This window comes from Hemibagrus wyckioides, linkage group LG01 (assembly GCF_019097595.1).
Source record: "Hemibagrus wyckioides isolate EC202008001 linkage group LG01, SWU_Hwy_1.0, whole genome shotgun sequence".
NCBI classification, from domain to species: domain Eukaryota; kingdom Metazoa; phylum Chordata; class Actinopteri; order Siluriformes; family Bagridae; genus Hemibagrus; species Hemibagrus wyckioides.
Window position 1 is genome coordinate 20,455,282 of NC_080710.1, and position 15,296 is coordinate 20,470,577.

Consider the following 15,296-nt stretch of genomic DNA (forward strand, 5'->3'; position numbering starts at 1 on the left):
TGAGGTTTGCCAGTGAACACCTGAATGATTCAGAGGAGAACTGGGTGAAAGTGTTGTGGTCAAATGAGACCAAAATCCAGCTCTTTGGCATCAACTCAACTCGCTGTGTTTGGAGGAGGAGGAATGCTGCCTATGACCCCAAGTACACCATCCCCAGGTGACAGGACAACTGCACCGCATCAAAGGGACGATGGACAGGGCCATGTACCGTTAAATCTTGGATGAGAACCTCCTTCCCTCAGCCAGTGCATTGAAAATGGGTCGTGGATGGATATTCCAACCTGACAATGACCCAAAACACAAGGCAACAAAGGAGTGGTTCAAAAAGAAGCGCATTAAGGTCCTGTAGTGGCCTAGCCCGTCTCCAGACCTTAATCCCATAGAAAATCTGTGGAGGGAGCTGAAGGGTCAGCCACAAAACCTTAATGACTTGGAGAGGATCTGCAAAGAGGAGTGGGCCCAAATTCCTTGAGATGTGAGATGTGTGCAAACCCGGTGGCCAACTACAAGAAATGTCTGACGTCTGTGATTGCCAACAAGGGTTTGCCACCAAGTACTAAGTCATGTTTTGCAAAGGGGTCAAATACTTATTTCACTCAATAAAATGCAAATCAATGTTTAACTTTTTTGAAATGTGTTTTTCTGGATTTTTTTGTTGTTATTCTGTCTTTCACTGTTCAGATGAACCTACCATTAAAATTACAGACTGATCATTTCTTTGTCAGTGGGCAAACGTACAAAATCAGCAGGGGATCAAATAATTTTTTTCCTCACTTTATGTATGCTGAGCATCCTGTTCCAAAACCATGGGCATTAAAATGGACTCTTCTTCTTCGCTCTTTTGGGGAGGCTTTTCACTAGATTTTGGTACGTGGCTTTTGGGATTTGTGCCCATTAAAGCACAAAGGCATTAGTGAGGTCGGTTACTGATGTTGGGTCAGGGCTCTGTGCAAGCCATACAAGCTCCTCTACACCACCCTTAGCAAACCATGTCGTTACAGACCTCACTTTGTGCACAGGGGCAATGTCATGCTGGAACAGGTTTGGGCCCCCAAGCCAACATATAGACCCTTTTTGTGCCGACATCACGATAATGTCACAGCATTAGCTGGAGGCAAAACAAAGGGAACACTGGAGGCGGCCAGTACAAACCAGTACAGAGTCGGCTACACAAGGAACGCAAATGTCATCTTGTTGTGTTGTTGGGTGCCAGAACCGACGGAGTACAAGCTCCAAACTGAAGTTTTATCGCATACCTGCTGCCACTGCCAGACAAAAAAAAGATGGCCGCTGTGGTTAAACGGATCAAAAATTCTCGCATTCGCAGCACACACGTCATATCAGATAAAGTTAAATAAACTATTGTTTTTCGTTGGTATGGTTTGGTTATGTGTCTAAATAACACCTAACCACAAGTTAGGGAAAATGATTTCTTATGTAGCACTAACTGAAACTTGATAACTACCGCTTGTAAAGCAGTCGGGGAAATGTTTCTGCCTCCACCTAAGCTCCACCCACAAAAAACATCACAATGTTTACTAACAGAAAAAAAGGGTCTATTTTCAGGAGTCCACATATGTTTGTGTATATAGTTTAACTTTGAAAGTTATTTAGTTGATAAGACATTCATTTTTCATTCATTTATTTTCTGAACTGCTTATCCTACACAGGGCCAAGGGGAACCTGGGGTCTATCCCAGGGAACTCCGAGCATAAGGCAAGTGACACCCTGGACAGAGTATCAACTCATCGCTGAGCACAATCACACCCACACACCCATTCACAGACTAGAGACAATTTAGAGACTGCAACCAGTGTATCTCACATGTCCTTGGACTGGGGAGGAAATCAGAGTACCCAGAGGAAACTCCCAAAGCAAGGGGAGAAAATGCACAAAGGGCAGAGATGGGAATCAAACCCCCAACCCCTGGTGATGCGAGTCAAATGTGCTAAGTAAAATTACTGATAAATAAAGACCAAAAAATGCAAGGAAAACAAAAGTTGTCAAAAGAAGCAGGTGTAAATTACGTAACCTGCATAATAAAAGAGGAGGTGGCATAATACAAACACCAGCTATAGCCCAAAGCTAACCCTAGGTAAATGTGACACTAATCATTAACAATAGCAAATTTCAGCCAATATTTCCAAGTCCATGGCAATGATCATGTTATAAACTAAACTCTCAAGTTAGCCAGTTAAATATAGCAACATTAGCTAGTCCTTCTGACTCCTTCTAAGACTGAGATGACATACAAATCTTCTCTTGGAAGTGTGGAAGCATCCCTGGCCCAATTTATCAAGCATCTTCAGTTTTGAATGCTTCAAAGGAAACACCATGATAATGATCTGCAAATTATGCGTCCCAAAACCTGTGGGGATATCAGCATTACACAGCTCAGCATCCAACCTGTAGAAACATGCATGGGTAAGCCATTAGCTAGTTGAGCAAACTTGACTAGCTAGCCACACCTTTTGATGCGTTACTGAATAAAAGCTCAGTAATAAACTTAAGGCATCATTATTTCTGGTAATGACTCCCTGTTGTTTTAAATCTGTCTAAAGCACCACTACAACTTCTAGGTAATGCTCAGGATAATGTGTAGGTAATGCACAGGATAATGCTAGGTAGCTGGAATCTATGTAGAGTGGAACTATGTAGCTGGAAACATGCATGAATTTCAGTTTGTTAACAAACCTACCAAGACTTTGACTGAAATAGCTAGCCAGCTTACATTCCCTTTCTTTCTCTTCTATTCATAATCAAGGTTCTGTTCATTTAAGCATAACTCACTTGGTTGGTTAACACAAGGAACTTATTCTGATTTTATTGTGTCAATAGTAGACACAAACAAATACATATAGCTTCTTATACTCAATACTTTTCCTCAAGTAAATCATTACTACAGTTGGAGTACTTTTAAACAAGTCAGGGTTTTGGATGCTTTCCACCACTGATGGAATCTTAGAATCTACTTTGGAGAATAACCCAACATCTCTGCTTTCTGGTCCCACAGTTTTACCATCTGAAGTGCTTATGTACAGTCATTAATATACATCATTTGAATATTTTTACAAAATTTTACAGCTATTTTGAGGGGTACAGTGAACCGTCTTTTACCCGACTGAACATGCGCCACACTGAATCATTGAACCGAGTGATTTAAATGATTTTCTCACTTGCATACAGTCAAATCTTATTACTTGCCGCACAATTGATTGGTAGTTTGTTCAGATACAAATACTACTACACGAATATTGATTAACTGCTTGAAATTAGAATCCCACAGACTGTAAGTTTTGTTTGCTTATATAATGACAGACCAGTAAATATGATAACATACAACATATTGAATGCTAGTTTTATGCTAGGATAATCCATTAAAGTAAGCTTGTTTTTATTTTTTCGTTTTTGAACCTTTTATATTCATTAAGTGTTTGGTATGACTGTTCTAGTTTCCACATATGTTCTAGAAAGAAGAATTTCATTTATGCATGGCTTTGAAGACACCTTGTGCTTTACTGAAATGAATTCAAAGATCACAGTATTCTCTGCATGGTCGCCCTCTACTGGTCATGAAAGGTGAAGGACAGGTCATGACCATGGTCAAAAAGCCCTCACAGGGTGACCTCAGTCTGTAATCGATCAAAATGCAGAAACATGATGAATAAACTGATGGGAAGAAGCGCCTGTTTCCAGTGTGCAAGTGACTCAGATGTTTGCGGGATTAAGATGAGAAAGGTGGGGCTAGAGGTCTGGAGAACATTCTACTATTAAAAAAAAAAAAAAATTCTATCAAAGCCTACTTGTTTAGAGGCTCAGGTCCTCTGTAAGCAATGTACTGAAAGCACAGCAGAGACTCTCCAATTAATTCTGACAGTGGGATTAGGGCTGGGTGCCTCCCAGACCATGTGGTCATCAGTGGGATACCCTGGCATCCATACACACACACACACAAAGGGAGACCTAAACATTTACTTTTCTGTGGTACGAAGTCAAGTCCTTTGTTCTTTCAACTACACAAACTACCAATGAGCCAATGTCCTGATGCAGGAAGAGTTCATTAGCACTAGATGCACCAATGGGCCAAATGCTTGGCCTCAATGGAGATATTTTACAGTAAAAGATTGTGTTAAGGGAAAAGCAAGTAACGCTCTGTATATAATTAGAGTTTAAATGAAAGCAACAGTCTTAGAAGGTTGATATTGTGTCAACAGAGATAACATCTGCATTTCCTTTCATGCTAAAAAAAATCTTGCTAAAATCCTGCTTTGAGGATTGGCTTGAAGATAATAGTTCAACTGATGTATGTGGCAATCGGCCAAAGATTTATTTTGTTTTGGGGTTTTTATGCATATAACACGGAAGGGGGGGAAGAGGAAGAGGGAGTGTCAGGGTAACATATTACGCCCAAGTTAAGTGGCAGAAATTGTTTATTAACACATATTAAGTACTAATAAAAATCCAAAATGCAGGAGGAAAACATTTGTGGCTACGGATATTCAGGCCTGATACCATCAGTCACGGACTAAAAGTTTATACACAGCTATTTCCCAACACCACTCTAAAGCAAAAGGTCAACAGTAATGGAGAGGAAAAGTGAACAGATCTCCACAGGGAATTAATCTGAGAGGGAGGGTTTGTACACCATCATGCAGGTTGCACATTTTAGGACTACACAATAAAAAAAAAGAAAGAAAGAATAAGAGAGTCAAATGCAAAAAAGACGAAGAAGGTCCTGTGGTAAAGATGAACAAATGGTAAGCGTATGTTGACTCATGGCATGACTCATGTGTCCTGGCCCCAGTTGAGTCTGGAGTGCACTGGATACCTGGGCTCTCTCAGACTGTGGGCTCTGTGCAGTTTCAGGGTAACAGAGGATGCAATGTGTTCCACCTCATCCTCGTGTGCTCTTCAACAATTTCTGGAAGGCAAACAGAAAAACAGAAGAGGCATTACAGCATAACAAAATCAAACCGCCTATTCCTCATCTATGTCAAAAGCCACTCTTCTAGTTATGCTTTTCATTTTCTTCGGTCTCATTTGCTCAGATTTGTGCTGTTGTTTCAATTTATTACATCTGTGTGACATACACAAACTACCCAAGACATGTAATTTCTAACATATTTGGTCGTGACAGGATGTAATGAGTCTGCTCTTTAGCACAGCAACCAGACCATTATTCACACCAATTCACCTCATGCATGGATAGAACTCAACTCTGCATTGAATTACATTTAAATCCAATAAGCTTCACTACATTAGAAAAATAAATGCATCATGCTGACATCCACAAGAGAAAGAAAGCATTTATTCTTTATATTATATTATATTATATATATATATATATATATATATATATATATATATATATATATATATATATAGGACTGTGAGCTAATTACATTTTCATATATTACATACATGTATATTAAGGGTGTAATACAACAAAATTGGGCATAGCCTAAATAAGCAATTTTTTTTTTGATGTTAAATATGAACACCCTGACACTCTAGCCTCCAGAAAAACTAAATATCAGCACGTTCAGCATTATGAATTCTGTCTCTGACAGTTCATCAACTTATATCCTATAACATGTCATTTGAGATGTACGCGGGACTGCTTTTAATCTTGCTGCCAGCGTTCTTATCTGTTTAGATCTGCCCATTTTTTAACATATTAATTTGGACCTACTTTCAAAAATATAAACTAGTAGCCTCATTGAACCACCTTGACCAAGCAAACACACTGCATTGTTCATTTTAATGTATTTTAAAGCTTTACTTTGCTTTATGTCTGACAACTCATATGTGTCTGCATGGAAGTAAAACCTCCTGCTTTCATGATCAGGTTTATGAGCTGCTATAAAATCCTATTCAAATCTGCAAATGGATCTATTCAATCCAAATAATGTATTTGTTTATATACCTAATATCTAAAGGCTCTTGCTGTGTCCAGAAATGTAATGTATGCTTCCCTGAAATGTATAAGTCATGTGGCTTTCCTTTTTTTTTTTTTTTTTTTTTTTTTTTTAAATATTCCCATTTACAATTATGCAACTCACTAATACCAGCCTCCTACACCGTTATGTCTATGATGTGTTCAAGCGTCAACACCCCATGACCAAGCAGAAATGGCATTGCACTAGATTAGTCTCTGAATCACATATATACAAAGTGATAGTCTGGTAACAGCTGTAAAGGTTTTCAGTCATTTACATCATCCTGAATATCCCATATGTATAAGTTTACATAGTATGTTCTCAGTATTTCTTACACAAGAATAAGAAATACTGAGAAATATATATAAAGGAAAGCGTTAATAGAAATGTCCACTTGTATGAGTCTAACTGGCTAGACTAACATTTAGGAGTCATCTACAGACCAGTGTTGAGCAGTACTAGGAAATAAAGATTATACTCTCCTTAAGCAAGGCCCATCCTGATCATTCAGTTCTGACTATAATGACTAGAGTAATAGAAGTGTGTATCAGAAAAGAAAATGAAATAAACTGCAGGAGTGGGTATGATTGGTCAGAACTCTTTGCGAGTGGATGGGAGCAGGATGGGAGTAGTGGGAAACATTCCCATACACACCTCTGACACATGCTGCTGTACAGACCAGTGAAGCAGCCCTGGGTGACATCTGTTAGCAATGCAGGCTGATTGAATTATTATGTATGTGAAACTTAATCCAGCTGATCAGAGGCACCCTCAGTGCTTTTAAAGCCTAACACCTACTCAACCCAACACATTCTTAGATTCTTAAATAAGCACTAGACTGAGGGAAAGCATGTTTCCCCCTATGTTGCACTGCCAAGCAGCAGAAGTTAAACAATTTTGTAAATGCTTACATCCCATCCAAAAAAAGAATGAAAACAACCAATTAGAGATCATTAGCGAAGGAGCAAAAACAATAAACACTGAATCAATAGAACTGCTGTAGAGCCTGCTCAATATATGATGTGATATATTGCAAGATCAGAGATAATGAGGCCTTTCCTGCTTTTAGTAGCACATCTTTCAATCTGAAATAGAACTATTAACAAGACTAGACAGGATACCTTTGCAACAGCTTTAACATGGTGGACTTTGATAGTAGCTGTTTTCTCCTCAAAGGCCTTGATTCTAGACTCTTCTGCCAGTCGATGTAAGACAAGCAGCAGATTCAGCTGGACCTGGTTACACAACACAAACAACCCAACAATTATTCATCTCTGACAATATGATAACATTTGATGCAGGAGTCATCCAAAAACAGCTTATGCATGATAAATGGCAATAACTTCAATGGATATTTTATTTTATCACACCAAAGGAGTTAGACATTGAAATTCATCTTCAAATTGTTGTAAATCACACAGAGACACTATACGATTACTCTAAATCTGTAGTGGCCAAAAAACACAGTGTGGGCCGTTTGCATTGATTTTCATCACTTCTTATAAATCCCATCTTTCATCATTTTTTGGTCATGCAAGTATATTAAAGAAAACTTCTATAGTTGCAAATACAAACAACAGAAATGGATTATATGAGCCAGTTTAATGTAGCACTGGATGGCATCCCATCAAACCATTTTGGCCTAGCAAACATACACTATATGGCCAAAAGTTAGTGGACACCCGACCATCAACCCCTAAATGCTATTGTGGCTGAATGGATAAATGCCTATAGCCATGCTCCAGAAAGTAGTGGGAAGCCTTCCCAAAAGAATGGAGGTTATTATAACAGCAAAGGCATGAAGCGCATAAAGGTGTTATGATCATGTGTCCACAAACTTTCAGCAGTATAGTGTATATTACATGAATTGTGTGGTACATCCACCAGGAACACTTTACTTTCCCGCCTGAGGTGTTGGCCAAAAAAAGGCTATGAATCAAACACCATATAAATGCACCTTTGTGTTTGTGTATACACTTTATCACTGTAGAGAGGCTCAGCCTCAGACATGGCCTTACTTTCACTGAAATCTTGTTTCATGCACTGAAGCAGGTCTAATGAGCAAGAAATACTAAAAATAAGCATGAACGTTTCTTTGTATAGATACAAGTACACAGTACTGCCTAATCCCTCATCAGCAGCTACAGAAAGCATTTGGCTGTGGTTACTGACAGAAGAAGAAGGCCACACTAGTCACTAATTCAGATACATTTTACATGAATCACTTTGACAACTCAAACCATATTTTCAGCAAACAATTAAGGCTTTATAAGACGTCTTATAAGTTAAATAAGACCGTCTATATTAAGAAAGCGTAAAATAATAGGAAAGCACGTTTAAGGGTAATTACGATGTTTTCCGAACTGCACTTAGCAATTTCACTCTGTTTGGAAATAAAGAATTGCTTCTCAGTCAGCAGGAACAGATTTGTTCAACATATAATGTAGATTCTAATTCTAACCAATTCTAAAGCCCATGTTTTTGCTAAATGGTTCCAGTGACGCAGAAGCATGGATGGGATGTGTGTGTGTGCATAAATGCATCATATGCTCTTAATGAAATTTAAAGAAGTGCATTTAAGCCGTTAAGCTTCTCTGTGAAGATGCATTTCAAAAGGTAGGATTAAGGTGCATTAGTGCTAGGGAAAACAGTTAAAGTTTATTTCCTTGATTAAATGTATTTGATTCAATTTTGTAAAAGAAAAAAAAAGAACAAAGTTTAACTAGGAAGTGCATAAAAAGTCCAAGGAAAGAAAAAAATTAATTACAAAAAATACAATTAAAACTGAGTATAGCTAGTCTCACTTGGCATACTACAAGCCCACACACAGTCATTTAATAATTCAAGCCACACATCCTTTAGCCTCTTGTGACACAAGGCAATGCAGTGAAGCAGGTCGTATGTACCATCTTCTGTTCTTCTGACCACATCTTTCTCTTCTGTTCTTTCTCTCTGTCATGTGTGCACACATATAAACGTATAGAAGTAGTAAGTGTCTGGTGTCTTAACCACATCCAGAAAAATGTTCCAAACACAGCTAATGATTTCATTGTGCATGTACATGATGACCATTTGGATGCAATTTAAATCTATTAATACCTCATTTTCATAATTGTAGGTCATCTTCGGGGCGTCTGAACATTTTTCCAACAGCTGCTCTTAAGAAATGTTGGGAGAATGAAAGCTGAGAAGCTCAGACTTGCACTGTGCCAAAGGCTTTGCCAAAACATAACGACTCAACCTAACTGATTAAAGCCAAGGCCACTCTCTTCACCGCCTCGCGCAAAACACACACACACAAAAAAAATGTGGAAACTTCAGAAAGGAAAGGGTGCCGAAAAATGTGTGATCCACAGAGCTACAGATTAGGAAAGTAATGGTCCTTTGAGAGTGTTCCCGATTTTATGCAAAAGAAAAAAAATGAGAATGATTAAAGGAATGGAACAAGTTTAAATAAATTATACTCATTCATTAGTAATGCTAAATGAATCAGGAAACATTTACAGATCTATTTTTTCACAATAAATTACAGCTGTTTTCATGAAAGAACCAAACCGCTGTTGACATGAATACAAAATAACTAAACATTAGTAAAGACTTCAACAGTATTCTACCACTTGCTCTGTTTTGTGTAAGGTATTGTACAACTACAATAAAGAAACGCACCACCTGAGATAAAAACAAAAAGAGGTAAAGATACATTTACAGCACTTTATTAGGAACACCTGTACACCGACTCGTTCATGCAGTGATCTAATCAGTCAATTTCTATGGCAGCTGTGCTATGCGTAAAATCATGCAGATATGGGCCAACAGCTTCTGGTAACATTCACAACCACCTTCAGAATAGGGGGGGAAATGTAATCTCAATGATTTTGACTGTGGCATGAATGTTGGTGCCAGGTGGGCTGGTTTGAATATTTCTAGGACTGCTGATCTCCTGGGATTTACTCAGTAGTTTACACAAAATGGTGCTGTAAAAAAACCTCCGGTGAGATGAGACGGGACAATGGAGAATGGCTAGACTGATTAGAGATTATAAAAAGGGTTCAGTAACTCAAATAACCAATCTGGGTAACTGTGGGGCACAGAAAAGCATCTCAAAATGCACAAGATGTTAAACCTTGAGGAAGACCATGTTGGGTTTCATTTCTACGAGCCAAGAATAGAAAGATGAAGCTACATGGGAACAGGCCAAAACTTGGATGGTTGAAGACCTAGCCTGGTCTGATGAATCTTGATTTCTGCTGAGGCACACAGAAGGTGTGATCAGAACTTGGCACCAACAGCATGAATCCATGGACCAACCCTGCTTCGTGTCAACGGTCCAGACTGGTGGAGGTGGTGTAATGGTGTGGGGAATGTTTTCTTGGTGCACTTTGGACCTGTTAATAACAATCAAGCATGGCTTGAATGCCACAATCTATTTGAACATTCTTGCTGAACATTTGGATCCCTGATAATGCACCATGTCACAAGTCAAAAGTTGTCTCAAGCTGGTTTCATGAAAATAACAATGAGTTACTGTCACTGTATCTGAACCCAACAGAACGCCTTTAAGATGTGTATGTGCAGCTGAAAAATCTGCAGGAATTGAAATAATGTCATCATGGATCTCAAAGAAGTGTTTCCAACATTTTGTGGAATCCACGCCAAGAACTGAGGCTGTTTTGAGAGCAAAGGGGGGCTCTACTACTTTCAGAATAGTGTTCCTTTTAAAGTGTTCAATGAGTGTAAGCTTTATTAATGAAATTTCTCAGTTTCACTGGGAAGAGGTCCCTAGTTTGTAAATAAATGTAGGGGGAAAAAAATGACAGCTTCCCAAAAAGGTGAAACTGATTATTTTTGAGTTCAATCAACCATCAAATGCTCCAGAGTCCATCTCAGTTGAAAGGATGATGTTAAGCCACTGCCTCAACCTTAACTCGCACTTATAACCTCGAGCAATGGAAAAGGCAAGCCAAGTTCAGAGCATGGCGCAAAAAGCTAGAAACTGCACTTGCTGGAACATCCTTACTATGAATCATTTCACAAAATGGCTCACGAATTAATCTCATTACATAAGTGACTTAATAGTTGGATGTATCTATTGCGTGCAAGGCATTTTGCCTAAATATTTTTACAACTTTATTATTAATCAAGAGCCACAGTGCCAAAAACACCTCAAAAACCCCCTTCTGTATCATTTGTCTTCATCTTCTATGCTAACAACCATACACACAGACCTATTTCCCAGGCAGTACTACTCATATATATCACAAGTCTTTCATATGATGATAGTACTTGCGATATGGACATTTAACTGTCACATTGTTCAGCCTGACCCAGAAAACCAACTCACACTTGTGGCCTTCGGACATCATCCCAGCATCGGTTAGGTCTAGTCATATCAGTGTAGAAGGCAGTAATGGTCTTATTAGGAATGCCATTAAAAGAACAGAAAACCAGATCAAACCAGATATTCATTCATAGTATGATGAAAAAGGAGTCTTTTATTCATTTTCCCCTCATTCTTTCTGAGTTTAAAGGCTGGATTAGACCCCTGTAAAGCAGCGCTCCTTTCAGGCAGGTTTTTACATCTCAGGAGGGTCTCCACCTCCAGTCTCAATAAAGCGTGACCAGCTGCAATAGCTTTTTAATTAGGAGCCATTAGTGCATGGACAGTGTGCACCCAACACACACATACACACACACACAGAGCGAGAGAGCGAGAGAGACTAGTCAACTAGTCAAAACAAAATAGTGTTGTCAAGCACTTTCCTGGTAAATACCATAGCTAAATTCAACCACTTAAATCTTTTTGAAAACAGGTTGTTTTTAATCATTATGACTGATTTGTTTTGATCTCTAATCTGTACTGTGTGTACTACATTATCATATAATGGCCTGCACATGTTGATTTTTTGATATGTAGTACACCCTGTACAGAGCTGAGCTTAGACCAAATTTGTAATAATTAAAATACCTTTTAAACTGACCACTTCATAAGCAACACATGAACTAGAATATATTATATATATATATATATAAAAAGAATTAAAAAAACAAATACTTGGGCATGAAAATAGCACAACGCCTAAACAATTAGATATACAAGCCTTTAATATACCTATACTTAACACAACATTCCTGCATCTGAAAGCGTGTGATTGGCAAGACAGCTCTGAGAAATTTAACAATTACTTCTATTTATATTTAGATATCAGCAGTCAAATAGTGTTTATCTTTAGAAAAGTGTTTATATATATTTTTCTTCTTCTTCTTCTTCTTAAGCCCTCCTGCTTTTAAGCTTGATGCCACTGTTGTAAGACATGGGGAACTGAATGTGTTCGTTCTGAGGGGTCACTGGTACATAGTTTTATGTAACAAAAGGGATGTGGTGATCCCTATTAGTATATTAAATGGTGGCAGACAACCCAGGATATTAGGTGTATTGGATCAGATAGTCTAAAACTGAATGAACATTTAACACTTGCTTGCAATAACTGCATCAAGATGGCGACAGTGACATCACCAAAGTGTTATATTCTTTTTTTTTTGCTTTTTTGTGTGATTCTTTTCCAGGCTTTTACCACAGATTCTTTCAGATGTTGCCTGTTCTAAGGGATTTCTCACCTCAGTCTCCTCTTCAGAAAGTGAAACGCATTCTCAATTGGATTAAGATCTAGTGATTGATTTGGCCAGTCTAAAACCTTCCACTTTTACCCCTGACAAAGTCCTTTGTTCTGCTGGCAGTGTGTTGTGCATCATTGTCTTGCTACATGATGAAGTTCCAAGTTCCTTCACCGTGACCAATGAGCTTGTAAGTTTTGGATCATGAGCAGATCCTTATTTCCGCCACACTTGGGCCTGTTCTTCAGTTTGGTGATAAGAAACATCAGTGGACTAACCCTGGCCTTCTGATTCTTACTGCTGATAAATGGTGATGAATCTTGTGGGACTCTGTGGAAGTGGATTACGACACTCACACCAGCAATTTCTTTCCCTTTTCAGGACATTCCACATTCTTTTACTGGCTATGCCCAGCACTTGTGCAATGGCTCTGATTGATTTTTTTCTTTTTCCTCAGTTTCAGAAAAGGTTGCTTTACTCCTATAGACAGATTTCTGATCTTCGTGTCCCTTTTTTTTTTTTTACCAAAAACAGCCTCACTGGTAAAACCAAGGGCTTAAACCAAAAGTAGAATTTCAGATTATTATTATTATTTTTTTTTTTTTTTAAATATTCAATCTAACAGGACACACCTAGACAAGAAGTAATGCATGTCAGAAACATGTTCCAATATTTTTGATTACTTATGAAATATGTGGTTTCAAACAAATGGTTCCATGTTTTAAGTTGTTTAACACACACACACACAGACTAACCATAACATTATGACCACCTGCCTAATATGTTTGTCTGCCTTTTGCTCCCAAAACAGCCCTGACCCATTGAAGCATGGACTCCACTAGATCCCTGAAGGTGTGCTGTGGTATCTGGCACCAAAATGTAAGCAGCAGATACTTTAAGTCATGTAAGTTGCGAGGTGGGGCCTCCGTGGATCAGACTTGTTTGTCCAGCACATCCCACAGATGCTCGTTTAGACTGAGATCTGGGGAATTTGGAGTCCAAGTCAACACCTCAAACTCGTTGTTGTCCTCATCAAACCATTCCTGAACCATTTTTGCTTTGCGGCACGAGGCATTATCCTGCTTAAAGAGGCCACAGCCATCAGGGAATACAGTTTCCATGAAAGGGTGTACATGGTCTGCAACATTGCTTAGGTAGTTGGTATGTGTAAATTGGTAACATCCACATGGATGGCAGGACCCAAGGTTTTCCAGCAGAACATTTCCCAAAGCATGATACTTCTTTACATAGTGCATCTTGGTGCCATGTGTTCCCCAGGTAAGCGAAGTGTGATGTAAAAGAAAATGTGATTCATCAGACCAGGCCACCTTCTTCCATTGCTCCGTGGTGCAGTTCTGATGCTCACGTGCCCAACGCTGGCGCTTTTGGCAGTGCACAGGGGTCAGCATGGGTACCCTGACTGGTCAGCCCCATTCCCAACAAACTGCAATGCAGTGTGTATTCTGACACCTTTCTACCAGAACCAGCATTTAACTTCTTCAGCAGTTTGAGCAACAGTAGCTCGTCTGTTAGACTAATCACTGTGTTTAACCCCTCTGGGTGATCACGTTTTGATTCTATATGTGTTTATATTGCACAGATTGGTCTCCTAAAGTTTGCTGATTTAATAACATTTTAATGACATTTATGGGTCTGTGCTTGGTCCTGATTTAAGAAACAGAATATACCCCATCTATTCATGTGCATATAAAAACACAGTTGTGGAAAAAATCAAGTTCCGTGTAAATGAGGTTGTTTCTGTATGGTTATTGGTATGCATTTACTTGCCAATAAGTGGCATGACATGGCATGGTGATTTTTTTACACCTTATAAAATAATAATAAACAAGTGAGACACCTATTTACAACGTAAACGCTCTCTCACAGGCATTAGTATGTCACAGCAGCTTGGGTTTACTGAACTATACCACAGTTATCTTTCTTTACATTTGATCAGATACGGTCAGATTACTGCTCTACACCCAGGAAAAACCGACAGTTTGTATCTGAATGCAACAAGAGTTTAGTATGAATGTAAATCTATAATATAATTCATCCATGAACGGTAATGAACCGCACTGTGTACATGTAAACAAGTTGAATCGCCATTTAGCTAACGAACGTTGTCTACGCCCCAAAACTTACCATCAAGTCCGCGTTTTTTCCAATCCGTACGTCCGATCTCTTTTTCATGTGAGCTTTTAAGGCTACTCTCGGCGCTTTCTTTAACATGACTGACTTTATAATTTTACACTAAATTACACGTAAATTACAAACAACAGTTATAGCTGTTTTGAACCGGCGCGCGCGTTAATCTTGTCGCAGAATGATGACGCATTAAAGCAGCGACAGTGGACGAATACCAAACGCCTCTTCATAAGCTATGTAGTCCACTACGTATGGCGTTTAAAAACAGTGACTTAGAGATGCTGTAGTAAACATATAAAGGAAGTGCGGTGCCGTTTTAGATACGACGTTTCAGAGTCAAAAATAATGGTGCTTGTCGGTAGACACGCCCACAATACGGCGAAAACAGTCTGAGTGATATCGCACTTCGTTTTCTTTGATAGATTACAAACTAGAAATGCTTGTACTTCTTACTTTCAGTCACATTTAGACTTTTGAGGTCACAGCGTACTATGACAGTAATTTCTGACTCTTTTTAATTGTTAGACAGGTATGCAGAAACCACTATGATAAAACAACAGCTGCAAAACATTAAAAACTGTCTCACGCATGTCTGTC

At 38.8% G+C, this 15,296-nt stretch overlaps 1 protein-coding gene across 1 annotated transcript; it reads right to left on the bottom strand.

The window, feature by feature from the left end:
- Positions 1 to 4,338: 4,338 nt before the first annotated feature.
- cenpw (centromere protein W) lies at positions 4,339 to 14,945 on the bottom strand. The gene is made up of 3 exons (XM_058418461.1): positions 14,697 to 14,945; positions 7,061 to 7,174; positions 4,339 to 4,921 (listed from the first exon to the last, which is right to left on the bottom strand). The coding sequence occupies exons 1-3, from the start codon at positions 14,781 to 14,783 to the stop codon at positions 4,895 to 4,897; spliced, it is 228 nt and encodes a 75-aa protein (XP_058274444.1). The 5' UTR covers positions 14,784 to 14,945; the 3' UTR covers positions 4,339 to 4,894.
- Positions 14,946 to 15,296: the final 351 nt, after the last annotated feature.

What these genes read in the sequence shown, in the direction of transcription:
- cenpw (XM_058418461.1), bottom strand. Translation starts at nt 14,783, where the DNA reads ATGTTAAAGAAAGCGCCGAGAGTAGCCTTAAAAGCTCACATGAAAAAG. An exon ending in GAAAAAACGCGGACTTGATG is followed by an intron (nt 7,175 to 14,696) that starts GTAAGTTTTGGG and finishes TTGTGTAACCAG; the next exon opens with GTCCAGCTGAATCTGCTGCT. An exon ending in ATGTTAAAGCTGTTGCAAAG is followed by an intron (nt 4,922 to 7,060) that starts GTATCCTGTCTA and finishes TTTGCCTTCCAG; the next exon opens with AAATTGTTGAAGAGCACACG.